General features: G+C 41.4%; 1 protein-coding gene across 1 annotated transcript in view; it reads right to left on the bottom strand.

Moving 5' to 3' along the window:
- Positions 1 to 15466, bottom strand: part of SPAG16 (sperm associated antigen 16) — a 362914-nt gene that overhangs the window by 140571 nt on the left and 206877 nt on the right. Inside the window, exon 13 of the mRNA XM_058839960.1 lies at positions 9590 to 9716. Within this exon, the coding sequence (XP_058695943.1) occupies positions 9590 to 9716 (127 nt within the window). The remainder of the gene's footprint in view (positions 1 to 9589; positions 9717 to 15466) is intronic.

The raw sequence follows: 15466 nt of genomic DNA, 5'->3' as shown, positions 1-15466 counted from the left end.
AACCAATCTGGAATCCTACAGCTTTTCCTGCAAAACCAGGGCCCTCAGCTATTCTGCACACGACAAAATTGACCACTTCAGCTTTCTTGATGCAACAAGAAAATATTTTTATGCAAATACCTTACAAGGTCTGAAATTCCATTGGTCTGAACACAACACAGCTGAAGTCATCCCAGAGGTCTGTCTGCTTCTCAGTTCAAGCCATTTCCCAGGCAGTATCTAGAAATTTCTGTTATGGAAAGGACTTGAAGTCCAAAGCAGACACCCCCTGAGGCTGTGGAGAGCCAGAGTGGGAATAAATGTATCCACAAGCAGTTAAAAGGGAGTAATCTATACAAACACATTGAGTCATCACCAATATTTTGATTCAGTTTTTACCAAACTGAAAACCTAATCATTGAAAATGTATTACTTACTTCAGGTTGTTAAAAGAAAGGAAATTGATTTGTAAGGTTTGGAGTTTATTTGGGTTTTAATAGATGTTTTTGAGAATGTGTAGCCACAGTCACCATGGCGTTTAACTTCACAGACTGACAGATTTATCTAGCTCTTTTACAACCTGAACTGCACAGGAATATCTCCCCCCTCCCACCACTGCCTCATCAAGAAGAGGATTTGGTTTGGAGCAGATGCATTGGAGCAGAAACCAACTGCAGCCAGCACAGGAATCACTGTCCAACAGTGTTAGGTGGTCTTTCTGAAATTGTTCTGGCAAACACCTTCGTGCTCCCCTCCCTGCCTCCTTTCACACCTGTAAAAATCCATGGACCAACCTGACTGGCATCTAAAACCTTACTTCTCACACCTATAAAATAATAAGAAAAATAAATGCTCAGTGTAATACAAAGCATTGCTTGTGACATTAAACAATAACATAATAGTTTCAGTGAAATTTTGTGCTCTTTGGCTGAAGTTTCTGGCTTCTGTCCTGGGCTCTCAGCTGTCCAAAGTAGAAACATGCTACAGTTTTCTATCTCCTACTTCACACACCAGAGGCCTGGCCTGGAAGAGAGTGTTAATATAATATCAACTAAGTAAATTTAGCCATTATTTTAAATTAATTTAGGTATTGCCTGGTCAGTGGTCATCTGGTAGAGACATTATTACACACATGCACACACCAAATTGCTTTTTTTGCTAATGACTCATTTGTTTTTATTCTTGCCTGTTTCAAAAGAACGATTAAGTTGAAAATGACCTTTTGAAGATTGTACTTGTGGACCAATCTTATCATTTTTAATTACTTGCTTTGCTTTAATTGTTACATTAGGAACTATTAAGAAAGCAGCCAGCTTCATAATCAATAATTTAATTAGAGTTTTAGGACCGAGAAGTCAATGCAAATGTTATTCTGCAGCCAGGCCTTTCCCAAAACCTTTGAAAGAACTTTACTCCCGTTTTGTTTCAAAGTGACATTGGTGACATAGAAATCAAACTCATTCTTCCTGCAGTATATCCTGCCCACACTTTATGGATGGACACAGGGAAGAAGTTCAGATTCAGGTCAGTCTGCACCCTGCCCAGGCAGAGGCACAACCTGCTTCCCTCACTCCATTCCCCTCATTTTCATTTCACCCTGAGCTCCCCCAGACCCCGTGCCAGGAGCCACACTGTGCTTACTGCAACCCATGGCCAGACCTCCAATATGTTAAATTTACCTATTTATTGCTCTCTATTTACTACTAATATTCAAAGACAAGCAGCAAGTGAAAACAGATTAAATTTGCCTCAATGGGTGGTGAATTAATGTCCCCCTTCCCTCCACTGCTTCTCTCTGCCTGCCCTTGCAAGTTTGCAACCTGTTATAGATATGTATTATATTATTGGCTTTTTGCAAATATTAAAATGAATGTTACATGTGTAATGTTGGAGAACTTTCCTGTATGAAACTTAGAAATCGTGGTGTAATACATACATACATACATACATACATACATACATACATAAATATATATATATGTTTAGGCTGTAGTATGGTATTAAAATAAAGACTGCTTTTGTTCATATAACCCAGAGAATGAAAAGATAGTCAGAAACCACCCCCCCTGCATTCTTAGATTCTTAGATTATTTTATCCAGATGAAGACAGCAGTGACCAGAGCTCCAAGGGAGGAATTTATTGAACCTCTGGTTATTAGGGAGTGTGAGACTCAACAGAGCCAAGAAAATTGATCTGCTGGGGAGGGGGGAGTTGAAGCTAAACAAAGGAACATCTAAAACTTGAGAGGAATGTTTGAATCATGCATAAGAATTTATGAGTATGCAAGAGATTTGTGTTTTTAAGGGACAATTTGAACACCTCCCCATCACCCATGCTGGGAATTGAGGAAAACAGCACAGGGATGAGAGAGAGCCTTGAAGCACAGCAGAAACTTTGGTAAAAGGCACTGAGTCCTGCAGGGCTGCAGCAATGGAGGCAATCCATGTGCCATTCCAGGACAGGCATGGCTGTACCTAACTGGGAATGGATCACAGGGCTGCTCCAACCCTGGGAAAGGCAGTGATGAGAGGAAGGAGCCAGCACTTGTTCCAAGACACCAGTAAGTCAAAGTCAGGCTGGGCTGCACCACAAGGAGCCTGCTCTGGAGGGTGTGGACTTTGGAGGAAACTCCTGCAGAGCCCCTGGGGAAACCATGACTGCACAGGAAGGAAAGCATCCATCTGCAGAGGATCCTGGGCTCCTGGAACTCGCTCATGGGCCTGTCTCTGTTTTGGAAGACAGGTGTCTGCTAGGGAGGGCAGGAGCCTTCCTTGGAATGAAAAATGTAGCCCCCCTCGCTCTGAATTACTATAAATTTGAAATCAAGGGGCTCTCAGGCAGAGATCTGGGGATAGGAATAACAGTTCTTTACTAGAGTGTGTATAACGAGGCAAACAAGGACGGAAGAAGAAGCAGCAGCAGCAGCAGCTCTGTCTGGGTGATGGTGAATTCCCTTCTCCAAACCACAACAGCTCTGAGAAAGAGTGTCCTGCTCTCCAGCCCTAGAAGCCAACCAGCCCCCAGCTGCTCCTGCCCTCCCTTTTTCCTGCCCCCCTTCTCCCCTGGGCCCAGCCAAACTCCCTGTGTTTCTCAAGCACCCACCAAGCACCATCAATCAGGTTTCCCTGCAACTAATGGGCAAAAAATTCCATAGGTGAGAGGGAACAAAAGGATGGACACCTAACCCCCACCAGGGCCCAAGCTGGCAGAGCTGAAGGAGGATTTGGACAGCGTGGGATTGCTGGGGATGGTGCTTTGCAGAGCCAGGAGTTGGACTGGATGGTCCTCGTGGGTCCCTTCCAGCTCAGCACATCCTGTGATTCTCCAGCAGCTTAAAGGACTGTGAATATCATGATGGAAAGTGTTACTTTAATCTAACCTCACTGCTATTTATCCATTTCACATGAATTGCAAGGCAAGCTGCAGATTTAAGCTTTAACACACACAACTGTCTTATTGTCTCAAAGGCTTTCCCTTGAAATTAAAATTTTCTATGTTTTGGGGGAAAGGCAGAGGAAGACAACTCGTTAATGGGCTGAATTCCCACTGGCAAGAGGACTCTGACATCCACTGGACAGGACTGGGCACATCAGTGAACAGGAACAGCTTAATAAAACAATTATTTTTATTATTTTTAGGGCCACTAACTCACCTGGAGCTTTAGAGTCATGGGATCATTTTGGCTGGAAAAGACCTTCAAGATCATCAAGTCCAACTGTTGAGCTCTGCAGAACAACCTGTCTGATTCTAGAAGGTTTATTCTGATTTAAACCTGGTTTAACAGGGAAAAACGCCCATGGGATCAGCTGACTGTACAATTTGTTAAAGTGTCGATGTAATGGTTTAATTTGAAGACAAATCCAAGGGAAAGACAGTTCCAATGTGAGGGTGATCCTGGGGACAGCAGCCACACACAGTTTGAATGGCAGTTTGAATTTTCCTGCCTCTCAGGAAGGGAAAAAAAACCTCACAGCAAAACAAGAACATTGGATATTTTCTTGCTTATTTATTTTCTTGCAACTTATCCAAGTTGCACTTATATGTTCATTATTTGAAATGTTTTATTGCAATCTGCCTTTTTCACTGAAGGTGTTTCGATATCAAGTCAGGATGTAGAATTTTTAAAAACTGCATTGATCAAATCAAGTTTTTTTTTTCCCCCCAATTTTTTTCCATTATTAGAAAGCAATCTTGACTTTTTTCCTCAACCATACTTCTGTTTTTAACAACTGGTACTAAGTCTCTAGGAAAGCATCCCAAACAGATTTAACATAAACCTTTTTGAATTTGACTTTTGTCTTTTGTGATACTACTTCTGGGACAAAACATAATCTGTATTCATAACTATTTGTTCTTGATTTCCTATTTCACTGTGACTCAAATTCCTTTTCATGTTTACACAGGGAGTTTGAAAATATGAACCCATCATTTACAAATGCACAGAATCAGGAGCTCAGAATTTGTTACACTTCATGCCAGGAACTGGACTTATCCTTGCACATCCCTTATTTGCAGCAACATAATTCAATTGCACCAGGAGATTTGGAGTTTGCATGGAAGAGCTCTTTGTCTCCAATACTGACAACTTCAATCTTTGACCTACTTTTGAAGAGGATTGATTTGGACCTTAAACTGCCTGTCAAAGGTTTTTTAAATGACCCATCCTGTCTATCTACTCAGCTCATGAATTCATTCCTCAGGAGTTCAAAAGGGTTCAAATAAAACTGACAAATCCAATACTCTGAAGGGATTCTGACTGATAATTTTGTGTCTAAGGTGTTTACTTGGGGATAAATCAACTAGAATAGGCTAAAAATTATAAAGACAACCAGATTGCTTTTTAAAATCATTCCCTTTTGGCTGCTTAATGCTTCTCTCCTGCACCTGATCCTTAAACACTTCATCATTTTTCCTGAATTTGCCTTGTGAATGACCATTCCAAAGGGACACAGGCAAAATATAGACAGGCAGAATCCCTGCAAAGATCTGGGTGTTCCCATGAGCTTTAAGTCCACCAACAAAAAGGTTCTGACACAATCCATATTGAAAAGCTAATTTATATTTCACTGGAAGAAACAAAACTGCGATATGATATGTAAGGGAATTACTAATGTAGAAATGACTAAACAGTGATAAAATAAACACTGGAAAATAAGTGGTCTAAAAGATAATTTCATTAGAAAAAAATAAATTAAAACGGTTATCTAATGAAATTATAAGCTTGGAACAATTTCCCTGAATTTAACTAAAAGTTAACCAGCTTTGAGCTGCAACAGGAACCACAGCAAGAGTGTCCCAGGCCAAAGACACCCAGGGATGGAGAGGATGGGCTGGATCGTGAAGGAGAAAATTGCAAGGCTGCAGCTTAGATCAGCATCCTTGTAATTATTCCACATCCATATGAAACACACAGGCAGCCAAGTGCTCATCATCAGAATGCTGCAGCACAGCTGGAAACCTCAGCCAACAGCTCAGAAACTGCCCTGTGCATGGATTTATTTATTCTCTGGTAGGACATGGAGTGAAAAGCCCTAGAAATGGCCACTGTCCTCAAACGACCCATGTGCCTTCAGCCAGAGCCCTTTCACAAGGAAAAAACTCAAGTGAGCACCCCCAGATCCTTGGGGTTTGCTCTGCTGTTTCTTTGGATGCGGGGATGGATAATTTTGGGACCTCTGTGGGGCAGATGATGGAAAGCCAAGGAAGAGCAGAGCAGGCAGAAGCTCGATTTAACACTCCTCAGAACGTGGTGCTGGGCTTGCTGAGGGTTCCTGCTCCTCCTTTGGGTTTCCTGGCTGTTTCCCACAGACCCAACTGTGTGGGAACCTGATCAAACTCATTTTTATTATGTTCAAGAGTATTTAATGTATAATAAGGTATTTAATAATATAATAAATATAAGGTATAATATAATAAATAAAAGGTATTTAATAATGTATAAAAAGGTATTTAATGTTCAAGAGCCATTAGCACACCATGACAAGCAGACACTGGAGCACAGAAGCTGCCATTTATTAACAACTACTGTAGTAAAAAGGGCTGTTCCTAAGAACCTCTTTTGTCCCATGCCACATTTGAAGACAGAACACTTCCCTACAGAAGCCCCCAGCAGCCTCTTCCTCTTTTTCCTGACCACTTCTTCCCAATGAATTCCTCTGGGTGTGGTGCAGCCCCAGAGCCCCAGCCTGGGTTAAATGTGGTGCAGCACACTCAGGATCCATTCCCAGGGCCTGAGAGATGCAGATTCTCCAGAGCCATGCACAGATATCCCTGCAGAAGCCTGAAAGGAGGCTCTGCCTGAATTCCCACTGCCCTCCCTCGCTCTGGGGAAGGGGAAACTGCAGGAGTCTCTGAGGAGGAAAAGAGCCACAGCCAGGTTTTTACTGGGAGCTTCTTGCTGCTGTTCAGGCAGGATTTGGGGCAATTTCATTTTGATTTTTTCCCTTTTTCTATGAGATTGGTGCCTGTATTATTCATCAAGGACCACACTACCTTGGAGCTTCTAACTTTTGATTCTGCTGTTCAGCCCACAAATCACTGTCAAGGACACAATTTGACGTGCAGAGGCAGAACTGGCAGCTGGTCACTGTTCTGCTGTGCTGCCTCCCCCCTGCTCCAGTCATCTCTGAGCCAAACAGGAAAAAGTTGACATCCTTGATGCCCTCCTCCCTGAATGTCAGAGGTATTACTTTGATAGTGGGGTGGGATCCTTTTTATTTGTGTTATACAGCAAATTCTGCAAATGGAATGCAGGTAAAACATCTTAAATCACTGAGCTGCACAAAGAAATACATCCTGGATAACTAAAATATTAAACGTGAATATCAGTGAGAAGTAGAGACCAAAATGGACACAAATTATCGAGCAATATTTCAAATGGTTGTTATTTCACAAAATCAAATAGGACTAGAGCATTGTGTGGCTGTGACTTTTTACACAGCTCTGGGTGTGCTGAGCTTTGTTCACAAGAACAGAGAAACTGATGTGAATGGGACTGGCCTGCTAAGGACACACAGAATTCTTTCCAAATCCTTGTTGGACACATTCCTCAGGGCATTACTACTGCAAGCTGCCTTTTAAATGACAGTCTCTCCCCAATGTTTTCAGAAATGAAATATCCAGTTATAGAACCTGACATTTCAAAAATCAGAAAGCAGATGAGATAGTTACTAAATCAATAAGTTTCAAAGATGTAGAGTGAAAAACGTATTTTTTTTCCATCCCTTCTATTTAATTATTTAAGTGTATAAAGATTTGGTATCTCATCTGTCTGATAAAAAGAGCAGAAGTTCAAGCTTGGCTCAAATGATGTCAGGATAAATGTGAGCAGCCCCAAGAAATGGCTGCAGAGGCTGTGGGAGATGCAGAGGAGTGGCAGGTCCCTCATCATGGGAGGAATTAACCCAGGCAGAGGAATTTGCACCCAGGGGGTCACGGCTCTTTTGCACCTCTCACATTCACACTGGACACACTCTGCAATCCACGAGTGGAGATGATTTCCCTGATGTGTCAGCGAGGAATTTTCCTGGTGAAAAGCCAGAACACACTTGTCTTTCTATGAACCTGGCACAAAGAGGAATAAATTCAGCAGCTTATCTTGGCACCAGAGCCATCAGCTTCACTGGCAAGAAATTCCCAGCAGAGAATTGCAGCCTGGGTCTCCACATCTGATCTACTGCACGTCTGGCACAGCACGAGCGTGGTCCCTGCCCAAATCCAGCACCAAAGCCGTAATTCTCCCTCAAGGTTTGGAAAGAGCCACAAGAGCAATTCATCTTTCTCTGTTCTCACTTTCCTATGGCAAACATATCCCTTAGGTTTAAAATTATAATTAATGTGATGAAGATTTTTTTGAAACCACTGGATGGATCTTACTTTGTTACCCAGAAAAAAGAAAAGAGGAAAAAAGTAATGCCCTGAGTTTCCAAAGTCTGCAGGCTGCTACAGAGTTCCAGCTTAGTAATTACAAAGATTTATGTTCCAAATCCTGCCCCAAATCCAGAGCTCATTGTCCATTCAACTTACACTGCTCTGACTTACAGTTCTCTGTATCCATTATCTTTAATAATAAAGAGCTGGCTGCACTTAATGATTGAAGAGCAAGATGTGATTTGCAATAGGAATCTGATTTATGAGAAAACAAACTCAAGCGTGGTTTTCATGTTTCATTAAAAGTATCTTAAATGTACTCCTTAATGCTAATTGATCACACAGAGGTGAGAAAATACTCTGTTCCCAATTAATGGAATAAAATAATTCATCTTCTTTCTGGAGGGAACATTTAATATCATTCAGCATTTAGAGGGAGGTGACATCTTCACAGGGATTTCACCACCTCAAGTGAGGTTTTACTGTGAGCATTTATCCCAAAACCACTGTAAAGATTTCCCACTGAACATGGAAAAAAATTCAACAGAATAAATACACAACAAAGTGCCATGTACAACGTTCTCTTTTCACAAAAATGTTTTCTTTCCTGTCTTAGCAAAATTACCCACAGCTGAAAAACAATATTGGTGAGCAAATATAGAGGCTTTTTCCTTATGTTTGTCAAAGGAAAGCTCCTTGATGACTCTGTTAATTTGCTATGAGCAGGAGATTACTGAGATATTTGCAAGATAAAGTTCCTTGCAGGATTTATTGAAAACGAAACAAAGCATAAATCTATTTTTTCATTAAGCATTTCACTTTTGTTTGTACTTCAGTGTTTTTTTTCCTCTTTTTGAATTATTCATATTCAGATATCAAATATTCCTACAAACCAATGCATTTAGGAATAATGAATCTTGACTAGTTTCATTTTAACTCATTGTGCTTTCTGACCAGGATTATTATTATTATTATTATTAAATGACCTTCTACTCAGTCTGTTTCTATGATCCAGAAATAGAAATTGCCTAATGAGTATTTCAAGTATTCCACTGTCACTTCCATGGCAGTTTTTCCTGTCCTGTGTTTGTATAGCTCTGATGACAACATCATTTCATGCACACCAGCAGCTCTGCCTGCTTCCTCTCAAAGCCCTTCCACCTTCTCCATTTGAGGCTGCAGTCTTTGCACTGTCTGAGAAATGCAGAGTGGCTGTAACACCAACTGAAGGAATAATCTGAGCACTTCCAAAGTTGCTCCATACCACAGAAACAGCAATAATTATTAGATTTTCTGATGAAAGTGGAAAAAAAAAATCTTCTTGCCTTGTTCTGGTGTTCTACTTGAACAGGATTTGCATGTTTGGTTTGCAAAGCAGTAGGGACAAATACACTCTCCAGTGTACTCAATCCATTTTTACCTGTTCCAGAGATGGAAGGTAGAGAAGAACAAGGGAGGAGAGGCAGAGTTTCTGTCACTACCTGCAGTGATATAATATGGAGAAAATAATGCATGTTCCATGAGGAGTTCTGGAGGAGGAGAGGCAGATCCCTTCTAGAGGAGGTGTCACATGGTGACATTTTTGGTCAGAAGATAACAAGGGTGTGAGTGAATATTTTACTGGCGCATCGCCCTCACTTTCTATTCTGATTTCACACTGGGTTTCATTTTCCTCATGTCACACAGAGACATCACAGCTTTGCCTGAATTCAGGAACTGACCAAGGCCAAGCCTGCTTACCGTTCTGACATCCCAGAGAGACAAGGTCTTGTCAGCAGAGCTGGTGAGAACGGTGCTGGAGAAGGGCAGGAACTCGATGCTGTTGACTGACTCCTCATGGCCACGCAGGGTGTATCTGCACCTCTCACTGCAAGAGACAAAATAAAACAGGAATGCAGCACCCTCCACTCAGGGTAATATGAACAACAGACAGCTTTAGGTGAATGGAGTGCACGTTTCACACATCTCCCCAGCTACTCCCTGGAAAAGTGAACATTGAAAACGATTCCTCACCCGAGCATTGCCCCATGGAAACAGTCTCAAAACCCAACCCATTGGTATTTGCTTCCCAGTAATGAAAGCTGGAAAAGGAAGGTATAAAGAAATGACAAGTGGGTTTTAAACATTTTTGAATCCTAAGGAGGAACAATGAAAGCGCCACTTTGTGTTCTCGAGGTGCATCCTCAAAAACCTTGTTGATGCAGAACAAAAACAAAACAAACCAGGAACGTGGATGAAAAGGCAGGATTGAGACAGCACCATTTCCTTTTTATAGACATCAAATTCCTTTATTTCAAAGGGTCTGAGAGATCTATTGGACTGTGCCCACGTGTACCCTGAAAAAATCAGAGTGCTGGAAATTTGGTTTTCCTCTCAAGGCCTGCACAAAGAATTAGAGAAAGCAAGTGGTGCCTGGAAGCTTTACTGAGGGTAAAGCCTTGTCCCTGTGGACACCCAAAACCTCCCTTTTCCCTTAAGGAGAGGCCTCTGGCTATGGATTAACCACACCAGTGCCAAATAGTCTCTGGCTATGGATTAACCACTGCAAGCTCCAAGTTCTTAAAGCAGAGGTGAGGGAACAGAGTTGCACCTCAAGAATTGAGGGGCTCATCAAGAACTCAGAGCTCAGATGGAATTACCTGTGAAGAGGTTCTGAAAGTTCTTTCAAGGCTGAAGACACCCAGCCATGGCACCTTCTTCCAGCTGAGCAGCTGAGGATTTACACCCTAGAGCTTTTGGGCTGCCTTTCTCACTGCTTTGCTTTGTTTTCTTTGAATGAGTTCATTTCTGAGACAACACTGTTGGTCCTTCTCAGCTGAGGGGATGGAGCTGATACAGGTGGAGCTCCAGACAAGAAGCTTTTCCCATTGTAGGAAACTGGGCACAACCACGATGACACTGCCGTGGGGAATCAGTTCTCTCACCAAACAGCCTGACCTTGGCTGGACAGCTGTAATCTTGTGAAAGATTTTTGGGTTTTGCTTTGGCTTCTGTGCACACACCAGAGCAGAACATTCCTCAAACTGGAGCTGAGGAGAAGAGAAGAGCCCGAGGATTCCCCAGTCCAGACAAGACAGAAGGTGGAATGTGGGAATCCCAAATCTGGGATTATGTAAACTCAGCAGACTGGCAAAGGCTCAACTCCTTCAGAAGCACGTCAAGAGGGGGGATGATTGAAATAATCCAGGATCCATCACTCATTTATAAACAAGTGTTTCACTCCATGATTTCTTCAGATAAACATAAAACTTAAATGTGCAGTCTTTGTATTGTTATATCCTGTGAAAACAAACAGGTAGGGGAGCACACTGTAGAAAAAAACTGATCAATGTAAACTCAGTAGCAGTTCTATCCTCTTTGTTCAGCTGAGTCAAAAATAGTATGAAAAAATAAAAGCCAACAACTCATCATAAATTACTGCAGCTTTCAGCCAGAGCTCAGAATTTTATTCCCTGCTCATGTGATTCTGACAGTAGAAACACACCTCCCTGGAGCTGGCTGCTGAATATATCACTGGGGCTTGCAAATTAGATTACTGGGTGGCTCTTAACAGAGAAATTTCTTACAATATTTATTAAGGAAGCTGTCAGCAGGGGGGAATTAAAGATGTGATTTTTCTTCCTTTTTTATTTTATTTTTTTTTCCCTGCCTGTGTGTCCCCAGAAGACTCTGAGAGCTCCTGCTGGCTCTGTAGCAGCAGCACAGGAGATCAGTGGCTGCCCTGAGGGCCAGGAGAGCTGCAAGGTTGGCATGGACAATCCCCTGAGCACTGATCTAACTCCTCAGATCTGCTTTAGTGCTTTTCCCTTTGCCAGACTGCAATGATATCCTGTGCTGAAAACCAAGCCTGTCCCCACAAAGGCAGAGCAGAAGGGAGATAAGTAACTTCTGAGGAGAAATATTATCCAGGAAATAGATTTCAAAGAAATATTAGATTCCACTGGTATCACTTTACAGAATCTATGTTTTTCTATTATAGATAATACATTATACCACCCAGTGTTATCTGTTATATAGCCTACATGTGTTATTTTGTCACAAGGACTCATTTTAAACCAGACATAAAGTGTTTGGCTGCACGAGGTATCTGATATTCATGATCACTTGATATACAACAGTAAAATAACTTCAATAAAATAATTCTTTTGTCTCACTGTCTCATCTCAATGTTTTACACCACAAATATGCCTTTTCCATCTCAGATCTTACACTTCTATTTGTGCCTAGGAATGCCATTTTTCAAAGGTGCCCAATCATTTCCAGCTTGTGTGTTCCAGTGTAAAGGCTCTGAACAGTTTCTGACAAGGAAAATCCTGCTGCATTTTTTTTGTGGGCACTTAGCACTTTTGAAAACATAGACAGATTTCCATGCCACAGTGTGAGAGTGGTTCCATTGGAAGAAAGGGAATATTTTCCTGTATTTACAGGGTGTGTCTATGCCGTCTTCAAAGGATGGGGAAGAACAATGTCTTCAGCCTGCTAGACTGGGCTTGGGGTGAAAGAACACAGGAAAAGGAAGGCAGGTAAAGGAAAAAAATGGTATTTTGTTTGTCAGGCACTGATGTAAGATCTGGACCATCCCAGGCAGCCAGGCTGCAAGAACAGGCTTGTGAGAGATTAATTAGGTGCCAAAGCAGGAAGGCCCATTCAGAATCCCTCAGCAAGGTGAAAATGGACTGAAGTGATGGACCATGGCAGCAACAGAAGGGAAGGAAATGATTTGCACTTTTCCATCAGGAACACAAACACCCAGCCCTGATGCAGCCTCTCTCCTTCCCACTTCCCTGTCACTGCACACTGATGAGCTCTGGCTCTCGAGATCTCATTTACCACTCTGATAACTGACTGACTGAGTATTTCTGAGAACCTTCCCCCAATGCTACATAAAATAAATTCATCTTTCCTTCCAGCTGAGACATAATTTCAGCAAGATTTTCTCGTACCAGCCATCTTCTGGTTGGAAAGGGCAACAATTTATCTAGATGTTCTTTTTCCACTAAAAAAGAGGTTGATAGGAAGGGTAGAGCATCACCCTGGTTTTTTCATGGAAGCTCATGTTTCTATCCAATGGTACAAGTTAATCTACATTAGAATAAATCTGTAGCTACATCCACTGAGTATTTTTCTCACTGTGAACAGAGTCTCATGGATGCAAGCCTCACAAACTCTGAATATCCTGGTTCAGAAGACAGAGGGGATCATGTATGAACAGCAGGTTAGACACTTGCACAAATCTTGATGCCTCAAGAGGTTCTCAATAAACGATGCCACGAGAGAAATGCTGCTCAGTAGCTCAGATTGCATGCTGAACCTCACTCAGACACCACTCCAACCTTCATCCTTTCCCTGTGTTAGTACAGCACTAATTATCCTCAATGATTTCTTTTCCTCTGCAGTCATTTCCACTCCCTTAAACCCACGTCAGGTAATGATGTCCATCAGTAAATCAGCCTTCATTCTACCTCACCAGGTTTGGATGTTTCCTGAGAGTTTCAAACAAACAGATTCCAATCCAGAAGCACACCTGTGCCAGGAATGTTGGCTTCAATTAACCATACCAATATTGATACCATTATCTCAACAGATTGGGAAGATTTCATTTCTAGAGACTTCTCCTTTGAAAACCACATTCCAGAACAGTTCATTCAAATTCCAAAGGCCTTTCAGTAAAACTGCATTGAAAACAAAAGATATGAAAGATTTCCACTCAAATAAGACTTCAGTGAATATTCTGCACAAATGTAGAAGAGCAGACAGAAAAATGCCCATCAGATATTCCATCTGCTGTAATTGAAAGGGAGTGCAGGCAGTGGGGAGATTCCTCTTGCCCTGCATGCTTTCCCAGTGAAACTCAGGAAGAACAAAGCAGTGCCCAGCCTGCTCTTGTTGGAGTCTGAGATACAGACTGTGTGCCCTTGTTTTTAATTTTTAGTTCTAAGATTCAGGAAAACACTGAATTTCATATAACATGAAATTCATGTGCATGTTTTCATGGCGATACATGAAAACAAATGCTAAAGTTAGATAGGAAAGGTAGGTGTGTAGATTAGAAAGTTTCTTAAATCACTGGGTAAAAAAGTAGTTTAGAGAACAGGAGACAATATGGAGGATTTAGGGTGTTGTCCCTTGTCCTTCTTCTTTCTTCTTCATGTTCTTCTCCTGGAGGTTTTTGGGTAATAGTTAGTGATTGGATAGAAAATGCCGCAGTGCATCACAGAGGTGATGGGTCATTGGGTCATTAAGAAAAATAATATACGTGTCTATTGTTAATTGGATAAAAATAGGTATAAAGATAAAAGAACTGCGTAGTTCGGAGCCATTTTGTGTATCAAACATGAAGTGTGCCACAAGGCCTTGTTTGTACCATCAGAAGAAAGAAACGTACCAAATTGCAAAGATTAACCTTGTAACCAGCCTAGAGAGACCTGTTAAATTTTGTAAAGATCCTTCAATAAACACGAGAAACAAGATTCTAACGACCCCGGGAGTTTTCTTCAAATAATAAAGACTGAGATAGGTGGAACTCCCCAGGAGGGAGGATCCCAGAAGAATTCAGCCCAAAGAAGGCTGAGAGACTAGAGAAAAGTTATATCCACAAAGAATTGAGCCCAAAGGAGGCAAAGAAAAAGAAATTGCAGCTCTCACTACCAAATATGCAGCAAACCACAGGCAGGAGGCAGACAACATGTGGCCAAATTTTCTGCTACTTATGTGTTTCAAAAACCACCCCACACATGCTGGCAATCCTATGGAATAGAGATTTTTTTTCCCCTTTCTTGATATATATTTTTTTTTTTTTTAAGCATGTGGTTGGAAAAATTGGGGGAATGGAGGGTGATACCATTTCAGTGAGTACTTAGGCAGCCATCATTACTTATTTTACATGCCATTTTGAATCTTAGTTCAAGCATTGTAATTAAAACTACCTACACAGCCATTTGAAATTAATGAGATTTTGAGCTTGTTCTTTGGAGTCAGTGCCTCTCCCACCCACCTTTTCCCATGCCTGCAGAGGAATTCATTAAACAATGAATTCCCAAACAGGAACTCCCAAACTGTAGTACCTTCCCCAAAACACCAAATCATCCCATAGAGCAAACACTAAACTAAAGTCTCTCTCATATCTATTGAGAAATGTTCTTCTGTGTGAGCTGCAAACAAAAATTTCCAGGGCCAGTTACACCAGAAAGTCACAAAGTTCTGTGAAGGTGGACACAGCATTTCTGAGGAAGATTTGTAAAAACACACCACAACCAGTGCTCCTGTTGGGCTGGAATTGTAACAGCCAAAAGGAGAATCCTTTCTAACAAAACCTAATCCTATCAATTTCTCATCATATGCCTCTATCTCCAAAAGGAGTTTAAATTCAGCACAGAACTTTCCCAGCCAAGATCAATGGCCAAGGATAGCAAATGGGCTGGCTTAAGACATTAAAATGCCAGCTTGGTTTATGCTGTTATAAATGCATCCTATCATGTCTTTACATTTTATGACCTCTATTTTATTTCTAGGTAGCTTCACATATGACACATCTGATTATTCATGTCAAAGAATGTAAAACTACCAGTATCTCAGTAAAAAGTGCCTGCCATCATTTGTGACAGTGATTTATTTATT

The sequence above is a fragment of the Poecile atricapillus genome, chromosome 5, assembly GCF_030490865.1.
Source record: "Poecile atricapillus isolate bPoeAtr1 chromosome 5, bPoeAtr1.hap1, whole genome shotgun sequence".
Taxonomy (NCBI): domain Eukaryota; kingdom Metazoa; phylum Chordata; class Aves; order Passeriformes; family Paridae; genus Poecile; species Poecile atricapillus.
The sequence above is the reverse complement of the archived record's forward strand: the minus strand, read 5'-3'. Positions and strand labels throughout refer to the sequence as shown.